The sequence below is a fragment of the Thamnophis elegans genome, chromosome 1 (assembly GCF_009769535.1).
Source record: "Thamnophis elegans isolate rThaEle1 chromosome 1, rThaEle1.pri, whole genome shotgun sequence".
Taxonomy (NCBI): Eukaryota; Metazoa; Chordata; class Lepidosauria; order Squamata; family Colubridae; genus Thamnophis; species Thamnophis elegans.
The window spans coordinates 55,093,266-55,114,232 of record NC_045541.1 but is presented as its reverse complement, the minus strand read 5'-3'; the positions used below and the strand labels follow the sequence as shown (position 1 = coordinate 55,114,232).

General features: G+C 45.3%; 1 protein-coding gene across 6 annotated transcripts in view; it reads right to left on the bottom strand.

Moving 5' to 3' along the window:
- The window catches only part of CLASP1 (cytoplasmic linker associated protein 1), a 265,163-nt gene that overhangs the window by 204,981 nt on the left and 39,215 nt on the right, over nucleotides 1–20,967 (bottom strand). For all 6 annotated transcript variants that reach the window (XM_032216133.1, XM_032216164.1, XM_032216125.1 and 3 more), the window contains exon 2: nucleotides 10,599–11,079. In XM_032216133.1, coding sequence (XP_032072024.1) covers nucleotides 10,599–10,793 — 195 coding nt within the window. In that variant the 5' untranslated portion in view covers nucleotides 10,794–11,079. The remainder of the gene's footprint in view (nucleotides 1–10,598; nucleotides 11,080–20,967) is intronic.

The following is a 20,967-nucleotide window of genomic DNA, read 5'->3' as shown; positions in this document are numbered from 1 at the left end:
TCTATATTTTCATTCTCTTCTTTAATTTTTGGGGCTCCAACCCCATCATCTTTTGCTGTGAGAAACAATAGTCTATCCAACGTCTTCTCAAATCTCCCAAATCCTTCCAAAATATTTTGAATTCCAGCCAGGATATTTCAAAATTTTAAGGTTTCCTCATCTGCATATTGATCCATTCCCCCCCCCCAAAAAAAAATGAAGGAGAGAAAAAAGAAAGGAGTCTGATAGCCACTGCCACTCTAGCCTTCCAGGCCTCTTTTGTGTGTGTGTGTGTATGTGTGTGTGTGTGTATGTGTGTGTATGTATGTATGTATATATGTATGTATAAAACAAGTGGAAGGTCCCACGTAGGAAACCGATGGATTATGGCCGGATGTAGATTCGAAGCACCCTTCAGGAAGCTTCTCACTTGAGGGTGTTGCGACAAGGACTGTGATGAGTGCCTAGACAAGATGGTAGATAGGGCCGCAACTTGGCAGTGAAGGGTGTTGGGAGACAGGCCTTTGTCCAACCCCTCCTGTAGAAAGTTAAGAAGTTGTGCGATAGTTGAAGAAAATGTGTCAATGTGATGTGCTCGGCACCAGTGCACCAATGCAACCCATCTGAGAGAGCTGCTCGCCTGTGCCCATTGGAAGGGCAGGAGAAACCACTGGAGCTCCCTCGCATAAAGGCGTGCCCAGGGGACCACCTTTATGCATGATATCTTGAGCGCCAACAGTTGCGATAAGGCGGAATACTTGGTCACATTCGCCTTCAGCACCCAGGCCATGAGGTTGCGCAGATGGTCTGGCGAGAGGAACACACGACAACGGTCGGAATTTATCAGAGCATTGAGGTGCAGGATGCGGTGGAAGGCATCATGGGACTCTTTCCCTGGTTCACCGAGAACCCATAGTGCTGCAGCATGTGAATGGTGGTCTGAACATCCCTGAGACTTTGGGAGTTGGACGGCGATAGGATCAAAATGTTGTCCAAATAACAGAGGAGGTGTATTGGGCGAGAGCGAAGATGCACTGCTAGGATCGCCAATATCTTTGTGAAGATCCTCAGTGCAGATAAAAGTCAGAACGGTAGGGCTTTGTTTTGGTAATGCCTGCCGTCGTAATGGAACCTGAGGAACCTTTTGTGTGACTTGTGGATGGGAATGTGCAGGTATGCCTCCTTCAAATCTATCGAGGTCAGCTCGTCCTCCCATCTGATGCAGCCTAAGATCGTCTGCAAGGATTGCATCTTGTAGTGCTTGTAGGCCAGATGACGATTTAGATTTTTTAAGTCCAATATGGCCCTCCACCCCCCCGGAGCTCTTTGGTACGAGAAAGAGGATAGAATAAAACCCTCTTTTCTCCTGCTCTACGGGGACTGGCCCTATCACGCTTATTTCTAGCACATGCTGTATCTCTGTCTGCATGCGTTGCTTCTTTATGGGAGATGTGGGAATGGGACAGCGAACAAAGGTCCGAGGAGGAAGGAGAGGAACTCCAGGGGCAGTCACTGCCTGACCGTGTTGAGAACCCAGGCATCGGTTGTTATTGACTCCCATCGGGCGGCGTATAGTTGGAGACGACCACCTATGGGAGGACCCGGCTGGTGGTCACTTATTTCTACGGAACGGGCGGCTGTTGGAGCCACCACGAAAGGGGCGACGGAAGGGCTGTTGTGGTCTACCCTTATCGCTGAAGGATGAGCTGTCCTGGGCACGGTCGCTGCCCTGAGGGCAGGACCTGTGGAAGGAGGAACCAGAGCCAGAGAAATCAGTCCCACGAAAGGACTGCCTCCAAAAGAAAGTGTTACGCTTCCTGTCTGGCTTCCTGGTGGTGGACGGAAGAACCTTCCGTTTATCCTTTGTTTCGATCAGGACCTTGTCTAGGTTCTCTCCAAATAGTTGTCCCCTTTGAAGGGGGCAGAAGCCAATTTCCATTTGGACTTCATGTCCGGCTGCCAGTGGCGAAGCCACAGGAGATGGTGTAAAGTTACATTGGAAGCTAATGCCCGGGAAGAGAATTTCGCGTTGAGAGACTCATCAACTGAATACTCTACAGCAGCAATGATCTTGTTAAGATCATGCTTCCATCTGGACCCTTCCGTAAAGGGCTTAGATATCAACTATCATAACCAAAGTAACAAGGCCCTGGTGAAAAAGGAGGCTGAGGTAGAAGCCCTAATGGACCAGGCAGCTGCCTGGTGCATCTTATGGCAGGCTTTCTCTGCCTTCTTGTCCTCTGCCTTCAGGCCTTTAAGAGGTCAGCTGAAAGGACAGAACTGGACGTGAGTGAGATAACAGGGCATCTATCTGCAGAAGTTGCAATATATCCTCTAGATTACTCTCTACTGAGTATAGGTTTATGTCTGCCCCGCTGGGGTTGGTTAATGAACCTGGTTGCGTCCATTGCTGCTGAATGACGTTTACAAAAAGATCCCACACCAGAACCAGATCTTGCGCTGGGGCGTTATCTTTAAATGAGCTCTCTTTCGGATCCTGGGATCCAGAGGCAGCCGCCACACCCTGATTGGAGCTGCCCAATTAGGTTGAGGCCTTGGCCTTATGTAATATTGCTTTGAAAAGGGAAGGCTTGAATAACCCAGTAAATGCAGGTTTATCAGGAGAAGGATTCTCATCCTCCAATAGCTCCTGCTCCCCTATGTTGTCCTCCTCTAATTCGTAATTCGTAATTTAATAATCTTATATGCCGCGCAATCCCGTAGGACTCCGGGCTGCTTACAAATACAAGATAAAACAAAATAAAAAAGGGGGAAAGACAGGAACAATTTAAATTTAACTCGACTTAGCTGGGGGCTGGACCACATTCATGGGTCAACAGCCCCAGGCCTGCCGGAACAACCAGGTTTTGGTGGCTTTTTGGAAGGCTACGAGAGTGGGAAGGGTCTGGATCTCTGCGGGTAGATCGTTCCACAGGGCCGGAGCAGCTACAGAGAAGGCTCTCCTCTGAGGGGCCGCCAGCCAGCATTGTCCGGTCAACGGCACCTGGAGGAGGCCCAGTCTGAGAGTTCTTATCGACCGTTGGGAGGTATGTAGCAGGAGGCGGTCTCTCAGATATCCAGGTCCAAGGCCATGTGGGGCTTTAAAGGTAATAACCAGCACCTTGTAGCGCGTCCGGAGACCAATAGGGAGCCAGTGCAGTTCGCCAAGGATAGGTGTGACATGAGTATAACGAGGTACACCCGATATTGCTCGCGCGGCTGCATTCTGGACCAACTGTAGTCTCCGAATACTCTTCAAGGGCAGCCCCATGTAGAGCACGTTGCAGTAATCGAGCCTTGAGGTGACGAGGGCATGAGTGACCATTCGAAGTGCCTCCCGGTCCAGATAGGGCTGCAACTGGTGCACCAGGCGAACCTGGACAAAAGCCCCCCTGGTCACAGCTGACAAATGGTGTTCTAATGTCAGCTGCAGATCCAGGAGGACATCCAAGTTGCGGACCCTCTCTGAGGGGTGTAGACTTTCACCCCCCAGGCTAATAGATGGAGAGTCTGGACTATCCTTGGGAGGGAACATCAATAGCCACTAGGTCTTGTCTGGATTGAGTGCCAGCTTGTTTACTCCCATCCAGACCCTAACAGCCTCCAGGCACTGGCACATCACTTCCACTGCTTCGCTGAGTTGGCACAGGGCAGACAGATACAACTGGGTATGGTCCGCATATTGGTGGTATTTAATCCCGTGCTGGCGAATGATCTCACCCAGCAGCTTCATGTAGATATTAAATAGGAGGGGGGACAGGACTGAGCCCTGCGGCACCCCATATGTAAGGGGCCTAGGGGTCGACCTCTGCCCTCCGACCAACACCGACTGCGACCTGTCTGAGAGGTAAGAGGAGAACCACCGCAAAACGGTGCCTCCCACTCCCACCTCCCCTAGTCGTCACAGAAGGATACCATGGTCGATGGTATTGAAGACCGCTGAGAGGTCAAGAAGCACCAGGATAGAGGAATGTCCTCTATCCCTGGCCCGCCAGAGATCATCGGTCAGCGTGACCAAAGCAGTTTCAGTGGAGTAACCAGGCCTGAAACCCGACTGGAAGGGATCTAGATAGTCTGCTTCATCCAAGGACCGTCGGAGTTGAAAGGCCACCACCTTATCAACAACCTTCCCAACAAAGGAGAGGTTGGAGACTGGACGGTAGTTTTTAAGGATAGCTGGATCCAGAGAGGGTTTCTTTAGAGGGGTCTCACCACCACATCCTTTAAGGGCTGCGGGAAAGATCCCCTTGTAGAGAGGTGTTAATAATCCTCTGGAACCAGCCTCGTGTAACCTCCCTGCTGGCCGAAACCAGCCAGGAGGGACACGGGTCCAGTAAACAGGTGGAGGCACTCACCGCTCCCATGGCCTTGTCCACTTCCTCAGGAGTAACAGGCTGGAACTCGCTCCAAGAAATCCGATCAAGGCCCACCCTCGGCATCTCGGCAGGTACTGCCCAAGTGGAGTCCAGGTCCGTCCGAATCTGAGGGCCTTATCCGACAGAAACTGAACAAATTCCTCAGCTCTTCCCTGTAAGGGTTCCTCCACATCCATCCCCTTCAGGAGGGAGCGAGTTATCCTAAACAGGGTGGCCGGGCGAGATTCTGCGAACGCAATAAGAGTGGGAAAATGAGCACATTTTGCCACCCGTATTGCCACTAAGTAAGACCTAATAAAGGTTCTTAACTGTGTTCGGTCAGATTCGGAGTTACTGGCCCTCCAACGTCGCTCTAGGCGTCTCTTCTGGCGTTTCATCTCCCGGAGTTCCTCGGTGAACCAAGGAGCCCTCCTGGATCCACTGCCGCGGAGAGGCCACAAAGGCGCAATCCGATCAAGAGCCCCAGCCGCCACTGTATTCCAAGCAGCGACCAAGGACTCTGTCGGATTGCGGGCAAGGGAGTCAGGTATTTCCCCAAGCTCCGTCTGATGGGTCCATCAGGCGCCTGGGGCGGAACCATTTAATCGGCTCCCCCTCCCTGCAGTGGGGGAATAGTTTCTGAAAATCCAGCCTCAGTAGGAAGTGATCTGACCATGAAGGGGCAAGATCTCTATGCCCTTCAATTCCAGATCACGTCTCCAATGCCCCTAGAGAAACACGAGGTCAAGAGTGTGTCCCGCTGTATGAGTCAGACCCTGAATTACCTGGGTCAAGTCCATGGTTGTCATGGAAGCCATGAACTCCTGCGGCTCATCAGAGCGTTCGCCGAGAGATGGCAGGTTGAAATCCCCCAAAACTATCAGTTTGGGGAATTCAACCGCCAGTCTGGCTACTGACTCCAGGAGCGCAGGCAGGGCTGTTGTAACGCACCTGGGAGGTAGGTATGTTAGCAACAAGCCCACTTGACCCCCTAGGTCCAGCTTCACCAGAAGGAACTCACACCCGACAATCTCCGGAGCAGGGATCCCATGAGGAACTAATGATTTTCGGATGATGGCAGCCACTCCCCCACCCCTTCCCTGATGTCATGGTTGGTGGAGCACCTGAAAGTCTTCTGGGCACATTTCAGAGAGGGGGACTCCTCCCTCATGGCCCAGCCAGGTTTCAGTAATACATGCCAGATCTGCCCCGTCTAATATTAAGTCCCGGATGAGGGGAGCTTTATGAATCACAGACCTGGCATTTAGCAACAGCTACCTGAGACCAGGGCCCTGACATCTCTTGCCACTTGGTCCTTGAGATGAGCTATCAAGGCCGGAACAAGGGATCGCTGTGACGTAGCGAACCCTCCTTCCCCGGTAATGGCTAGCCTTGAAGCTCCCGTCGTACCTGAATCTCCCAGACGTAACCGGGATGCTCCGGCCCGTCCCACCCTCCGTAGACCCTTCCTCCCCTCCCATGGCCCCCAGTCTCCTCGGCAGGCCATTCACCCCATACACTCCAGGACAAGAGGCGGTTCCAGGCCCCCATCCACTTCTGCTTCTGCACTCAGTGGAGGGGGCTCCAGGCCGCACTCCCGGTCCCCTCATATATACCAAGCAGCCATTCTCAACATACAAACCCCACTATAACAATAAAAACAGTAGGTACAATAAAAAAAGGGTAAAAAGTTAAAGTTAATAAAGGTGGGATCATTCACTAACATACATACTCAAACACTCCACATACCAAGACAGTTTGCGCGGGTCTTAGAAACTGTGCAGATAACTCTAAAAGTCCAGAATGGTTGAGAACCAGCAATGGCAGTAGATGGTAACCAGGAGAATATCTGTCTTCCCTTCTCCTGTAGGCCTGAAGAAGGTCCAAAAGTCCGGGGTGGCAGAAACGAATCTAGAACGGACACCTCTGTGGCAACGGATCCCTGCGGACAGATTGCTGGCAAGACCTGGCCGTGGTACGCTTGGAAGGCTGGTGCTCCCTGCGGAGGCCAGCAGTAATGCCTCTCTCAATAGCCCGCTCTATAACCTGTTGCATTTCTACTGAAAGATTAGGCCCTTGCTCTTCAGCGGGCTGGTTCCCCTTGCTATGGGCTTGTCTGCATGTGTTGATGGTCAGGTTCCTCCTCTGCAATAGCGCAGTCAAAGCGGGTTAATTCCTCAGCCATGGATTAAACCAAGGACTCAGGATAGCCAATTGATGCTTCAGGGGAACCCTCCCTAGAGCCCTCCTCCTCCTCCAGTGAGGGTGAGACAACCCTCTGATGATATGGGTGGGACGGAGCCTCTGCTACATCTGGCAGGGGACTAGGGGAAGGGGAATGGTGGCTAGAGGACAGAGATACCCAACAGCCTTCACCCAGCATCTCTTAAAGAGACAGCAAGGGAATAAAAGCCTTGCTAACTAATTACTACGAAAAAATGAAACACTAGACAAAAATAAGAAATCCTAACTATCTAAAGGAGAGTCCCAGTCTATTCGCTCAAGAACTGAGGAGCTCCCCAAAAACGCATCTGAACTGGACTGGACTGAGTTTTTAAACTGTCCTCAATGAGGAGGAGGAGGCGTGTCTAAGAAAAGTTGACTCAGTCCTTGGGCGAATAGACTAAATTTAACCCATGCTTGGACTCTCCAAGCAGCGCGCAGGAGAACAGGAGGAAGTAGTAGTATTAGGTATGTCTGCCACCTTAAGTTATTTATAAAACTAATAAAGGAGGGATAAAAAATTAGAAGAATTAATTATAGAAATGTGTATATTTTCAAAAGGTTTTGCCCTAAAAATCTATAAGATGCAATGTGCTTTCCAAAGACCCTGTCCTACTCTTTTGCAGCCATAACTTGTGCCAGGACACTATTAATCCAAGGAATTCCAATTTTTTCCCCTTTGTATCAGACAAGGAACATTTTACTCAACGATAAGCCGACCTTTGAATTTTTAATTAAAATAGCATACAAACTGTGCCAACCACAAATATGCTGACCCACATTTTTCATTGTATTTTGGTTTAAAATTTGAGGGTCTGTTTATCTACACTTGGGAGTATATACAATATTTCCTTACATTGTATGCATGAGTCATAAAAATAGGCTTCCCTTGATTTCTTAAAGGAAGTACATTTTCATTATATTTTCCAACAATTGTTTTTCAGAAAGCAGTTTGTGGCAATGGAAATAAAAGATATAGAGGTGTTTTTTACATTCAAAATACAAGATCTGAAAATTTTTTCCAGCAACATCTACCTTGTTTTGAGTCACTTTTCATTCTCACTGTATAGATTTCCCAACCCTTATAATCTTCCCACATCCAAGATTCAGAATGCTACAATTCAAACCCACTTAGGGGACAGTAGATCAGCGAAGGTCACATTAATGTATCTACAACCTCACAACCTACAATGTCTACAACACTTTCGAACTTCTGAGATTTAACTTACTTAAAAGACCTTTTTTCACGTAGCATCCATAAGATAAATTCTGTGATCTTCTTATTGTGAGACAAACTAACTTCTCTGCATTCTAAAGGAGTTGCATCTTCATAACACTTAATTTACAGAACTGTTGATACCACTACCATGAAAAAAAATATGTGTTAACAACTGTAGCATTTGCCACAAAGAATTTGATAACTAAGTAGTTATAAATAGGGCCCATATGGCAGTGACCAATGCTTAAAGATCCCATGCTGTTATCTTTCCATGGAAAGAACTGTGTGCTTCAAATTGATCTAAAGCTACAGTACTTTTTTTTCTTTCTGTGACAGTCTTCCTGAAATTCTATTAGGGCTATTATACATCTGCTGGGCCCCCTGCTTTTGAACTCACCTTAAATGGTCATTTTCATCTCAAATATCAGCAGGGGAGGATCAAATAAGAGGTCTGTCACTTTATTTATTTATAAGGACATTTGTAGTCTGAGATTGTGAAGCAGATACACCAAACACATCACAAATGTGTAACAACAGAATCTGTTTCATTTGGCATTGCATAGGATGTGCATAAAATTCAAAGCTAGCATTTAGACACCGAATTAACATTAAAAGATGACCAGCAATACTAGGTGTGGTTAAAATGTAGAAAGTCCTTGATGGAGTTTCAACATTCTTTTTAAATAAAAAAATAAAAATAAAATCAGCTGGGATGGGAATAGCTACCTAAAACTGTTGTTGCTGTTCCCACTCCCAAGAAGAAATACAAGACTAGATAAAATATGAGTCTGACTCAACGGCTTTTATGACAATTTAATGATGCTAACAGAGCAACTGTAAAATATTATGAGCATGACAAATATCAGGTTTAAGTTTCAAAACAGCCACAGCCCAATTCTTAGTGCCAGCCAGAATTATTTAATATGGCTAGTTCCAGGTGTCTGTCTAAAATTTTGATTTGAGAAGAAACTATTCATTTCATGCTGCCATAAAGAAACCTTTAGTTGTAATTTCTTTTCTGTGAATAAAGAGGCTACATCTGATCATTCTGTTACCAAAGCTGGCTTCAGGATCATAGAACTAGACAGGTCCCTGATCATTCAGCACCCAAATCCAAACTAAAACTAAAGACAATTGGCTGTTTAATTTCTACTTGGACATGCAGAGTGCATGGAGGCCCACCAACACCTTGGGTAACCAGCTCTTCTGTCAAAGTAATCTCACTGTGAAGAAGTTTTCCTATTCCTCCATTAGCATCTGCCTTCCTAGATCTTAACTCCATCACTCTGCAACAAAAGAGAACCAGACTTGATCTTTTATAGGAAAACTTTTCAAATCTTTGAAGAACGCTTTCATATTCCTGTGCCTTTGACTTTCTCAACACTATATATATATGCTCAGTTCCTTCCATCTCGCTGCGTGTAAGCCTTAGTTTCTAGATCCTAATCAACTGTTCAAATTCTGACCCCAAAATGCCCCTCTATTGGCGTTCACCTCACAGAACAAGTCAGCCTTGATGCTTTGTTTTTATATCACTTTTAATGCATATAGAATGCAACAAGAATAGGAATAAATTGTATAATGAAATCCATTTCAGTGGTGGGCTATTATTCATTTATTTCATGGAGATAAAGCAGGCTCCATATGAAACAGACATAAAAAATTTCTGGAGAATGTCAATAACAGATATGAGAAACAAGTAGTCCTGCAGATTTGCATAAATGCAATACTCACCAGCACTAGACAGTATGGACAAATTACAAATCAGTAATATTTGGGAAACTACAGATTCTTTAGAAAAGGATCTAGGGTCTCCCATCACCCACAGTTATATTAGTTGTGTGTCATTCAGGTAATACTTAGCCCATTACTTATATCATACAATGCAAAATCTCTATTCTCTTAAAATTATGACTCCTTGATGACAGACATTATCTGACTGGTGACATTGACTTTCCAGAATCATCCCCATTATCCTGTAACTTTTCCTGCGGAAATATATTTATCAAACTTATTATATGCTACAGCAAATGCTACTACAGTTTTTCCTCCTGTAACCAGCAATAGGACTTAATTGATTGCCCGGCATTACCATATTTAGAGTATTATTTGTAGCAACCAATGAAGTTAGAAAGAAGGAAAATGTACAGCATAATCACTTAAAAAAAATCATAGGATGTGACAACACAAGATCAACTTTTGAAGAGCAGCCCAATGTCTTTTAAAATATAATATTCTAATCTTAAATACATACTTCTTTTATACAGGCAGTCTCTTGGGGGGGGGGGGAAGGAAAGTACTAGTTTGATGTTATACTTAATTCATTAGATTTATAACCAAATTTCTTCTAGGTGCCAGCATGAAATGTGTTTCTCTCACCAACTGTTCCTACTACAACAATCCTGTGACAATATTGATAAAAGTCAGCCAATTAGACTCCATGACTTTGTAAGAAGTTGAACCTGGGCCCCCAGTCCTTAACAGGGACACACATACAAACGCTATATTTTATCTGTTTAGCTTGGATCACCATCCCAAGCACCCAGCAAAGATAACTAATAACTTGTCAAATTCAATTACATGGTTCCTTTTTTATTTTGATTGGAAAGTGCCTATGCCTACAAGTTGGTGTGAGAGTTCCTAAGAACAAAGGGGACGGGGAGGAAATACCACAAATGAAGGCTTACGGTGGATCAGTAAGAAATGTGTTTGGCCTCCAGGGATTTGCAATGTGAACTCATTGTTCCAAAACTGACTGAAGAACCTGTGCAAATACACAAGGTCTCCCCCTTCACGCTCCTGTCTCTGCAAATCAAGCTTACCTTATAATTGCTGGAATTTACCCACGAGGTAGCAAGGCCATCAACCATTTTGTCCAGCATGGTCTGATCGTGTTCAAGGTCAGCAGATTTCTGTTTATCTGAGAAATAATCTATCAATTCTTGGCCAACTTGAAGTCGTTTCCCAACATCTTTCTGCAGGACCTGCATCAAGCAGGACTCCATTGTGGGTTCCATAATGTTCTAGAAAGAAGGCGGAGACAAACTAGAGGGCGGCAGGTTTGAAAAGTCCTCCTGTAGAGATTATCCTTGAGGTCGCCTCTTTGTTTGAAGGTTACCAAGGTCCTGGATTTCAAAGATGTGATTCTGGGAATGACAACAATGCACCATGTGTGTCTAAAGAGCAGCTGGCAGGTTATTAAAAGTTCAATTCAAAAAACTAGTAATAGATAAATAAAGCAGAAAGCAGACCAGCCAGGCTGTAGGACCAGGTTTGTAGTACTTTCCAAATCAGCAGTCCATCCTGAAATTTTAAAGAGCAAAAGTTATTGGCAAATATTAAGCAAAAATTTACATTTCACAAAATCCCAAATTAAATATATGACATTTCCATTTAGAAGGAATGAATTTTCCTTCAGTTCTTTTTCAACGCACCGTTATGACAACTAATTAAGGTTCTAAAAATTGGGACTTAAAACTTGTGTGCTTTGGTATCTTATGTAGTATTGAAGTCTGTCTTAAAATTAAAATGTGATGCTTTAGTGTAATAAAATGTCAAGTGTTCAGAAAATGCATGCACGCACAGGTACGCACACACATCACCCCATTTTTCAGTAACAAAAACATGAATCCAAAATGGACTATCAGGGATCATATTTAAATAGAGAAGACACTTTGTTACAGGATCTATGCATCCAAACCAGGTACTATATCAAGGGGGCTACGGGAGGGGGGGAGGGGAGAGAAATGCAATAACCAAGATATAGAACAGTAAGGTTTAGGATAATCTTAAGGGAAATCAATACTGGATGAAGGTTTCTAAATACTAAAACAAACATCATATTTAGAATATGGCTTAACTGATACTGTGGGAGACGTTCCATAATCCGGAATGTCAGAATGCTATTCTGAAACCTCCTCTTGCTGCAGGGCAAGCTATACACTGGCATGAATGTTACATCATTCACAACACTCCCAGATAGCATCTACGGAGGGTGTGTGTGGGTGTGTGGGTGTGCGTATCTTTGCCCTCTTTGGGATTTTCTGAACGGTGCCTGTCTTTCCCATTGAATGTTGTCAGCTTTGCAGGATCCTTGCTAGAGATGTGCAGCTATTTGGCTACAATGAAGGGAAGATTCTTCTCTAGTTACACATTGATTCTATTTGTCAGCAGCTTGTTAAAGAAGGCATGGCTTTCTCAAGGCTTGCCATACTTGCACCCGAAAACACGTGAACTAAGGAGGTGTTAAGGAGAAAGCAAGCAGCCTTACCACATTGTATTGTCAAATATCTCCCTGCTTGACTTGATATAAAGCTCTTATTGTAAAATATAGTGCTTGGTTTCTGCCAGACATAACACTCAAGTAGATTCAAAAGTTACTCATTTGATCTACCTATCCACAGAACATTCCTCCAGGCTATTACATGTTTTTTTGTTTGGTGTGTGTGATATTCTCTCTCCCTCTCCCTCTCCCTCCCTCCCCCCTCCCCCCAAACAGGAACGAAGTTTGTGAGATTTCTACAGTGAATGGCCCAAAGCAACCTATATTGTTTAATGTAGCTAGCTTTGATTATTGGGTTGAAATGATTATATTAAAGGGGCAATTAATACCAGTGGCCCATTGCATAATGATACTGTGCTTGTGAAAGAAATTTCCACGTCATTCATTTACTCAGCCTCTCTTTATAAATCAGCATCAATCAAATGAAGCTTTGACAATATTCAGTAACAAAAATATTCAAAACTTCAGAAAATCTGAAAGGAGAATTTGCATTTCTCCTGCATGTGTTTGTATAGTTAAAATATTATGATATCACAAAATCTTGCAAGACTTCAGCATTCAAACATGAAATCACATGAGAAACAAACTTTCAGAAAAAGAACACTGAAATCTTGTGAGCTGCCAGAATGAGAATTCTGTAATCTCAATATGTCATTTATTGTCTTTTTAAAAAATGTATTTTGGTACCCAATACATGAGACAAAATTTTGTCATGGTGTTCTCCTTCTGAAAAAGCTGCTGAATCTACCATATTCATATGTACAGCAAATACAAATTTACTATTATAAAAGCTGGATTAATCACATTGGTATTGGAATACTCTAACTGCTCAATTTTACACATGTCCAGTCAAAAGTAACCCTCACTTATTTCAAACTTATTTGGGAGCCAGCCACCTTGAATACATTAATAGTACAGATCAACTTATGATCGCAATTGAGCCCAAAAATTTCCAAAAAATGCCTAAGTAAGGCAATTCTGTTTTTCTCATTTTATTAAGCAAATCACTGCATATGTTAAGTGATAATCCATTCATGTGATCATCAAGCAAATGTGCCTTCCCCACTGACTTTGCTTAACGGAAGTCACTGGGAAGGTTATAAATGGTGATGACATGACCTTGGGATCATAGATGCCATAAATACATGTCAGTTGCCAAGCGTCCAAATTTTGATCATGTGACCATGGGGAATGCTGCAACGGTTGTTAAGTGTGAAAATTGATCATAAGTCACTTTTTTCAGTCCTGGTGTAACTCCAACTGGTCACCAAATGAATGGTTGTAAGTTGAGGACTACCTATATAAATTGCAAATGCCATGTATCATGATACCTACTGGCAAAGTTCTCTAATCTCAGACACCTGGCATCCTCAGGATTTCTTTCTGAAGGCAATCGGGCTCCTAAATTGGCACACTCCTATTTCTAATGCAACTGAAGCCATGAAATTAAATACTATGGATTATCATAATTCAAATAGAAAAAGTTGGATTTAACTGTCAGTATGCAGACTCCCCTTGTTATGAATGCTAATTTAATGACTTCTCTGAGGTAACACCAAATAAATGCAGGGGCGCTTTGCTCTATTACACAGGTTATTATAAGAAGTGCAACCATACGTGCAATCCACATGCTAATTTGAAATAAATTTACATTGCAATGATTGGTATGTGCATTTGCAGAAACCTGAGTTGACAAAATATGCATTTTTAATCTCTTAACTTGTTTCACCAGCTAAGGGAAGACAACAATACAACTGTGCAAGAGGTAGGACAACAGATTGCTTAGAGTAGTTGCGATTAGCAAAAGGATTGCTTATAAGAACTGAATTCCTGGTTTCTACCACTACCACACAACATGGTACACTAGTAGAAAATGATGTGCTCAAGCAGGAACAGGGGGGACCCCAATTGAGAAACCTTGGAAGAAATATTTCCTTAAAATCATCTGAAGCAGCCTTGCCTTTTCAGGCATCCGGTATTACCAGACTCCTATCAAACAGGTTTGGATATGCTTGTTTTGGCTGCTTGTTAAGAGCAATTTTGGAATGAGTAAGTAAATAAAGAATAACTCCCTCACTTTACCATGTTAAACAGTGACTTTAAGAATAAATTGGATTACACAACCTGATTTTCAGCAAGGTAAGTGGCACCACTGCTAACTTGCAAACTATCAGGGATGAGTGATACACATCTAGGCCTAAGTTTATGGCTCAACAAATATTTCTTACCAATACTAGTAAGCAGTATTCATGTTTCACGGGGCACTGAAACATTTCAAAATTTTGCTTCTATTTCATTCAGAATTATTTGAGTTCATATAAGTGAGTCTATTCAGACTAAGAGGACTTACGTTGGCTAAAAGCTAACTTTACTGTTTGCAATCACATCCTCATCCTCATCACTATCACCCTCATCCTCATCATTCAGCAGTGCAAGACTGCATAGCTAGCACTTCCTTTTCCCATTACAACACGAGATAGATGATCCGGTGACTTTCCATGATGGAGACTGGCCTCTCCAGCACCCAACTAACACCTTAGCCATATGAAATACATACATAGAGAATTAATCCGAGTTTTACTTTGTCCTTTTCCTACAATCCAAGCCCCAAAGCACTACTTGCAAGCATAGACACAAGGAAAATACACACTGCAGGTTCTCCTCATGACAACAGGGCCGGCTCTTCTGTATCACTTTACCAGCAGCTGCAGCCTGGCTCTTCCCTGCCCCCTTATAACAAAATGAATTTCCCTCTTGTATGTACTCTACTTTATTAAGTCTGACAGATACACAATCTCCTCCTGTCCTCCGGCCATGCTCCATAGTCCTTCAACCTTGCAACCATTACTTAGAATAGAGGAAAACTCCCGCCTGCCTGCAGAGAACAGTCTCTTTACCCTTAAAGTACTCAAGTCCAGCTTGTCTCTTTTCATTTGATAAAAAGAGGGCAGATCTACTAATAATAATTTGACATGCCTCTGGTTCTGCAAAAAAAAAAAAAGTAGGGCACACTTGAAGGAAAATGGGTCAAGTTCAGCAGTAAAGTGTGTGAATGGAGCAGAGATAAAAATATTTTTAAAAAACCTGATATGTAAACAAGCAGAGCAAGACCTAAAGGCATCATGCCATCCAAAACATTAGAAGTCTAGTCTAAGTGACGTTTATCAAATCAAAGGAGATTTCTGCAGATCTGAATCTTCTTTCCCTTATCGGAGGATGTAGGAAGAGAACCCTCTTCATCTGCAGGGCAAAGAATCAACGATTTAAGCTGCCATGAGCTGCAGCTGGCTTATCAGACCTCCTGTTTTTTCCAGGTCATCATTCCTTCAATCCTCTTCTTTTATAAAAAGCAGCTAGATCCCGCAAACCAATTCCTCCAAAACAATTCCTCTAGCAGAAGAGCTGCCTGTTACTGTGCTGTATTCTATTACTGCCTGCTTTTCTATCATTTTAACAAAAACATTTATTGTAAAAGAATAAATATCATGACGAATGTTCAGCCAACTGAACAAAAATGTCAAAAAAACCTTGTCTTTTGCCTACTTTTGTTTTATTTGGTGCTACGGTTCATTTGACTGCCCCCGTACATTTTTGCTCTCTTCCAAAAATGGGTATCTTCCCTCTCCTATGTTTTTTTTTCAAAACAAGAATGAAGTCCATCAGTGGTTCTTTCTCTCTTTTATTTAACATTTAACAATGCCACTGATTTTTTTTTCTGTTTACCTTTGCCCTTGTTTAGTAAGTTCAGATTTCCCCATCCCCCTTCTAACTTTTCTTTGCATTCGAGTTGTAAACCAGATTGCAAACCCTAGAGCAGTGATGACGAACCTTTTTTGGCTCGCGTGCCAAAATCAGGGGGAGCACGGGGGAGTCGTGCGCAGGCGTGCTGCACCCATAATCCAATGCGCGACCCCCAGAGCGCATGCATGCATGACAGGCGCTCCCCCCCCATTTTTTGCATGCTTTTTTCACCTTCCCCAGGCTCCAGAGGCTTTATAGGAGCCTGGGGAGAGCGAAAACAGCCCCCCCCCCGGAGGCTTCAGGAGCTTCCCTGAAGGCTCCAGAGTGCGAAAAAACGCCCCTACAGGCAAACCGTAAGTTTGGGAACGGACTTCCGGTTTGCTCGTAGGGCCAGTTTAAGCTCTCAGGAGCCTTCAGGGGCCTTCCCTGAAGGCTCCAGAGGACTAAAAATGGCCCTACGAGCAAACCAGAAGTCCGTTCCTGAATTTCCGGTTTGCCCATAGGGGCAGTTTTTTGTGCTCTGGAGGCTTCAGGAAAGCTCCTGAAGCCTCCGGAGGGCCTCCGGTGGGGTGGAGGAGACTGCTTTTGCCCTCCCCAGGCTCCTATAAAGCCTCTGGAGCCTGGGGAGGGCGAAAAATGGCCTCAAAAAAAGGCTAAAGTCAGCTGACCAGCATGCGCATGCGTGTTGGCCAGCTGACAGGCCAGCGCCTCGCATGCCCTGACAAATGGCTCCGCGTACCATAGGTTCGCCATCCCGGCCTTAGACCCAAACTTATGACTTGTGTTTGCAAAGTATTTACATACAAATCCATCCTACGAAGGAGGTTTCTACTCACAGGATGACTTCCTGGAAAACAGGAGGGAATGTATTAAAAACTATCCTGAACAACAGGACAAGGGTACGTGGAGGCTGCAAAAGGAACAGGAAATTAGAAAGTAAGCAAGGTTTTAAGATTGGAGGAAGAAGAAACATTACTAACCTGTACTATAGTGACAATACTACACTGATAACTGACAAGGCAAAATATTTGGAAGATCTAAAAGCCAAGAAAGACAGTGAAAATGGGATTAAAATTAAATACAAAGAAGACCAAATAAATGACCAGTAAAACAAGCAGCCGTGGAATTTGACAATAAAGATACTATGATCTGTGGTGGCGCAGGAGTTAGAATGCAGTATTGCAGGTTTATTCAAGTCATTGCTAGGAGTTTGATCTTAATCAGCTCAAGTTTTACTAAGCCTTCCATCTTTCTAGGTCAGTAAAATAAGGACCCAGATTGTTAGGGGCAATATGCTGACTCTGTAACCCGCTTAGAGAGGGCTGTAAAGCACTATGAAGCAGTATATAAGCCTAAGAACTATTGCTACTGAAGTGGTGGATAGCTTCTGCTTTTTAAGCAGTAAAGGAACAGTCCAGAAAAATTCTAAAAAGTAGCTCCTGATAGAACCGCCATTAAAATGGAAATGTTCTTCGAACGCTGTGATGTGTTTATTCCTACAAAGATAAGAATCATGCAACTATGATATTCCCTGTGACACTATGAAAGCAAAGGTTTGACTTTAAGGAAGCAGGATAGGCAGAGTATTGATGCATTTGAAGTATCACTTATTGACTACTTCATTTGCTTAACCATAAAATCAAATCCAGTCACCTGGTGCCCCACAGTATGACCATCACAACTTATAACCTTAATTGTCAGGTTCAATTTCAGTTGTTAACTCGAGTATTACCAGTAAATGTTTCATGAGCTAATGAAGTCAAATAGCTAAAGCATATACACAAATAAAATGGCTGATGTTTTACAAAGCCACACCTGCTTTTGTTGGAGCAGACTGACAGGCAGGTCTTCTGAAAGAAGTCCTTCAAGCTTTGCAGATTTAAATAGACAAGGAAGATTTTTGCCGCAAGAATGAAAAAAGGAAATACCACAAGCAGAGATCCAGGCTTTAACCATGGCTCAATAATATCAAATAAAACCATGGGTATAAATGAACCATGCTGCATGCTTTATTCCAGTGATGACAAACCTTTTTCTAAAAGTGTGCCAAAACTATGTGCGGGTGCGCAATGGCGCGTGGATGTGCCTCACACCCACAATGCAATGCACCCCACTCACCTGCGCATGTGTGCACAATGCACACCCCCATGCAAGTGCGCATGACACCTCCCCATGCATGCACGCAGTACCACCCCCGCAAGGGGGAGGGGTTTTCACCCTCTCCAGGCTTCAGGAAATCCTCCAGAGCCTGGGAAAAGTAGAAAACAGGCCCAATGGGCCAACCTGAAGTTTGGAAATGATCTGTTTCCCGCTTCCAGAGGGCCTCCGGAGGGCTGGGGGGAGGCAGTTTTTGCCTTCCCCAGGCTTAAGGAAAACCTCCGGAGCCCGGGGAGAGTGAAAAACAGGTCCAGCGGGCCAACCAGAAGTTTAGACACCATCCGTTTCTGGCTTACAGTGGGACAGGGGAGGCCATTTTTGCTCTCCTTGGGCTCCAGGAAAGCCTCCAAAGCCTGGGAAGGGTGAAAAACGGTCTCCCCCGGCCCCCCAGAGGCCCTCTGGAAGCCAGAAATGACCACTGGCTTACCGGAAGGGTCCTTTTCTGGGTGCTGTGAAGGAGAGTCCAAGCATGGGTTAAATACAGCCAATCTGCCCAGGACTGAATTGAAACTTTAAGCCACGCCTCTGGTGCCGGCTATTCTTCAGATTTTCTTCAATGAATGCGTGGACAATGCGCGCTGAGTTCAGGAACAAAGTCAAGGAAGTCAAAACAAGTATCCATAGTTCCGCAGAACCATATGACAACTGGCGGAGCAGACCCCAGGGTGGGGTTGGACTCTCCTTCGCAGCACCCAGAAAAGGACCCTTCAGGTAAGCCAATGGTCATTTTCCTGGGTGCTGCTCTGGAGAGTCCAAGCATGGGACATACCCAAGCTAAATGTCACTAGGGCAGGGAGCGGAAGCATCCAGGGTCTCTCCACTGGTATGAATGCCCTGGAGAACCTGCCTCCCAAATGCCCCCTCTGCAGAGGCGAATTTGTCCAGTCTGTAATGTCAAACAAAGGGGGATAAGGAAGTCCACGTTGCAGGTGTGGTGATGGCGCTTCTCGTAGAATGCACAATGATATGGCATGGCACCGGGATAGATTGAAGAATGTGGGCCGAGGTGATGCAGGCCCGTAGCCAGCGACCGATGGTCTGAGAAGAGACTTTGCGGCCCTGGGAGGCTGGTTGAAATGCAACAAAAAGTGATTCAGAGCGACAGAAGGCAGCCGTGCGTTTGATGTACTTACGTATCGCTCTACAAACATCAAGCACATGCCACTCTTTCTCCTTGGGATGTTTGAGGTATGGACAAAAATCCGGAAGTATGACCTCCTGGGCCCAGTGAAACCAAGAGTTGATTTTGGGTATAAATGCCGGGTCCAAATGGAGGTTGAATAAAAAAAAAGTCCTTACGAATTGACAGAGCTGCCAATTCGGAAATTCGCCGTGCAGACGTGATGGCAATAAAAAAGGCTGTCATAAATGTCAGATGTTTGAGGCTGGCTGAACAGAGGGGCTCAAAGGCTGGGGCAATGAGAGCCCGTAACACTACATTGAGATCCCATGAGGGGTACCTGTGAACAACCGGAGGCCTCAGGTTGGTTGCGCCCCGTAGGAAACTGCGGATGATGGGATGACACCCAAGGGAAGAGTGGTCATCTACCGTCAAAATCGTGGACAAAGCCGCCACCTGCCATCTAAGAGTGTTAGGGGCTAGGGCCTGGTCAAGTCCGTCTTGTAAGAAGTCCAAGATCTGGGAAATCATAGCTGTAGTAGCCTCAGCCTCATGCTCTCTGCCCCAGTTGTCGAAGGCCTTGCACGTCGCATCATATATTCTGGTTGTAGAAGGCCGTCTGGACGCCTGAATGGTGTGAATGACCTTGGTGGAAAGGCTACCCCTACTTAGGAGGTCCCTCTCAAGTGCCAGACGGCTAGTTGAAGCCGCTGGGACTCTGGATGTTGAAGTGCCCCCTGGCTAAGAGAGACCTTATGCTGGGGAATCTGCCAAGGAAGGTTGACGGAGAGACTCACCAGGTTGGCGAACCAGGTCCTTCTGGGCCAGTAGGGAGCCACGAGCAGAATTTCCGCCTCCTCTAATAGAATTTTCCAAATCACCCTGGGAAGAAGAGGCAACAGGGGGAAGGCGTACATCAGACCCAGTGGCCACGGAGAGTGGAGAGCGTTGACCCCTTCGGCTTGCGGGACATGGAAACTGGAGAAGAACCTGGGGAGGTATGTGTTCTCTGGGGAGGCGAACAGGTCGACCAGAGGATGGCCGAACCTCTGAGACAACTGGTGGAACAGTTGCAGGTGGAGGCACCACTCAGAGTGATCGACCGTGGCCTGCTCAGACAGTCCACCTGGATGTTGTGGACCCCGGAGATGTGCTCCGCTTGGATCGAGCACAGGTGTTTTTCTGCCCACATTCCCAGGCGCTCTGATTCCTCCATCAGGGACTTGGAGCGGGTGCCCCCTTGGCGGTTTATGTGCGCCTTTGTGGCCACATTGTCCATTAGGATTCTCACGTGACGCCCCTTGATGTGGTCTCGAAAGTGAACAAGTGCGACCCGCACTGCTCTCAGTACTAACCAGTTGATGCTGTGGGACGACTATCTGCCCTGCGCAATATGGTTGTGGAGATGAGTGCCCCAGCCGAATAGACTGGCATCCGTTGTGATGGTGAGACGGTCTGGCTCTTTGAAAAGGGTGCTCTTTGCCAGCGCAGGGGACAATCAGCACTGGAGAGACTGACGTACCTTCAGAGAGACTCGAACCAGCTGTTGAGAGTTGCTAATGTTAGCCCTCTGATAGGGCAGGAGGAGCCATTGTAGGTGTCACAAATGAAGGCGTGCCCAAGGAACTACTGACAGGCACAAAATCATCTTGCCGAGGAGTTGTGACAGCTGCACCATCGATACCTATGATGAGTGTAGTACCTGCAACACCTGTTTAGACTGCAGAACATGGGCGAGGCAGGCCCTAAGCCATCCGCCAATAGTAGACGAGGACACCTTCCGGTCTTGAGAAGATGGCTGGAAGGAGATGAACAGTGACTCAGAACGGCGGAAGCTGGCCATGCACTTGATGTATCTGCGAAGCGTCCTGCGGATATCCAACTTGGGCCA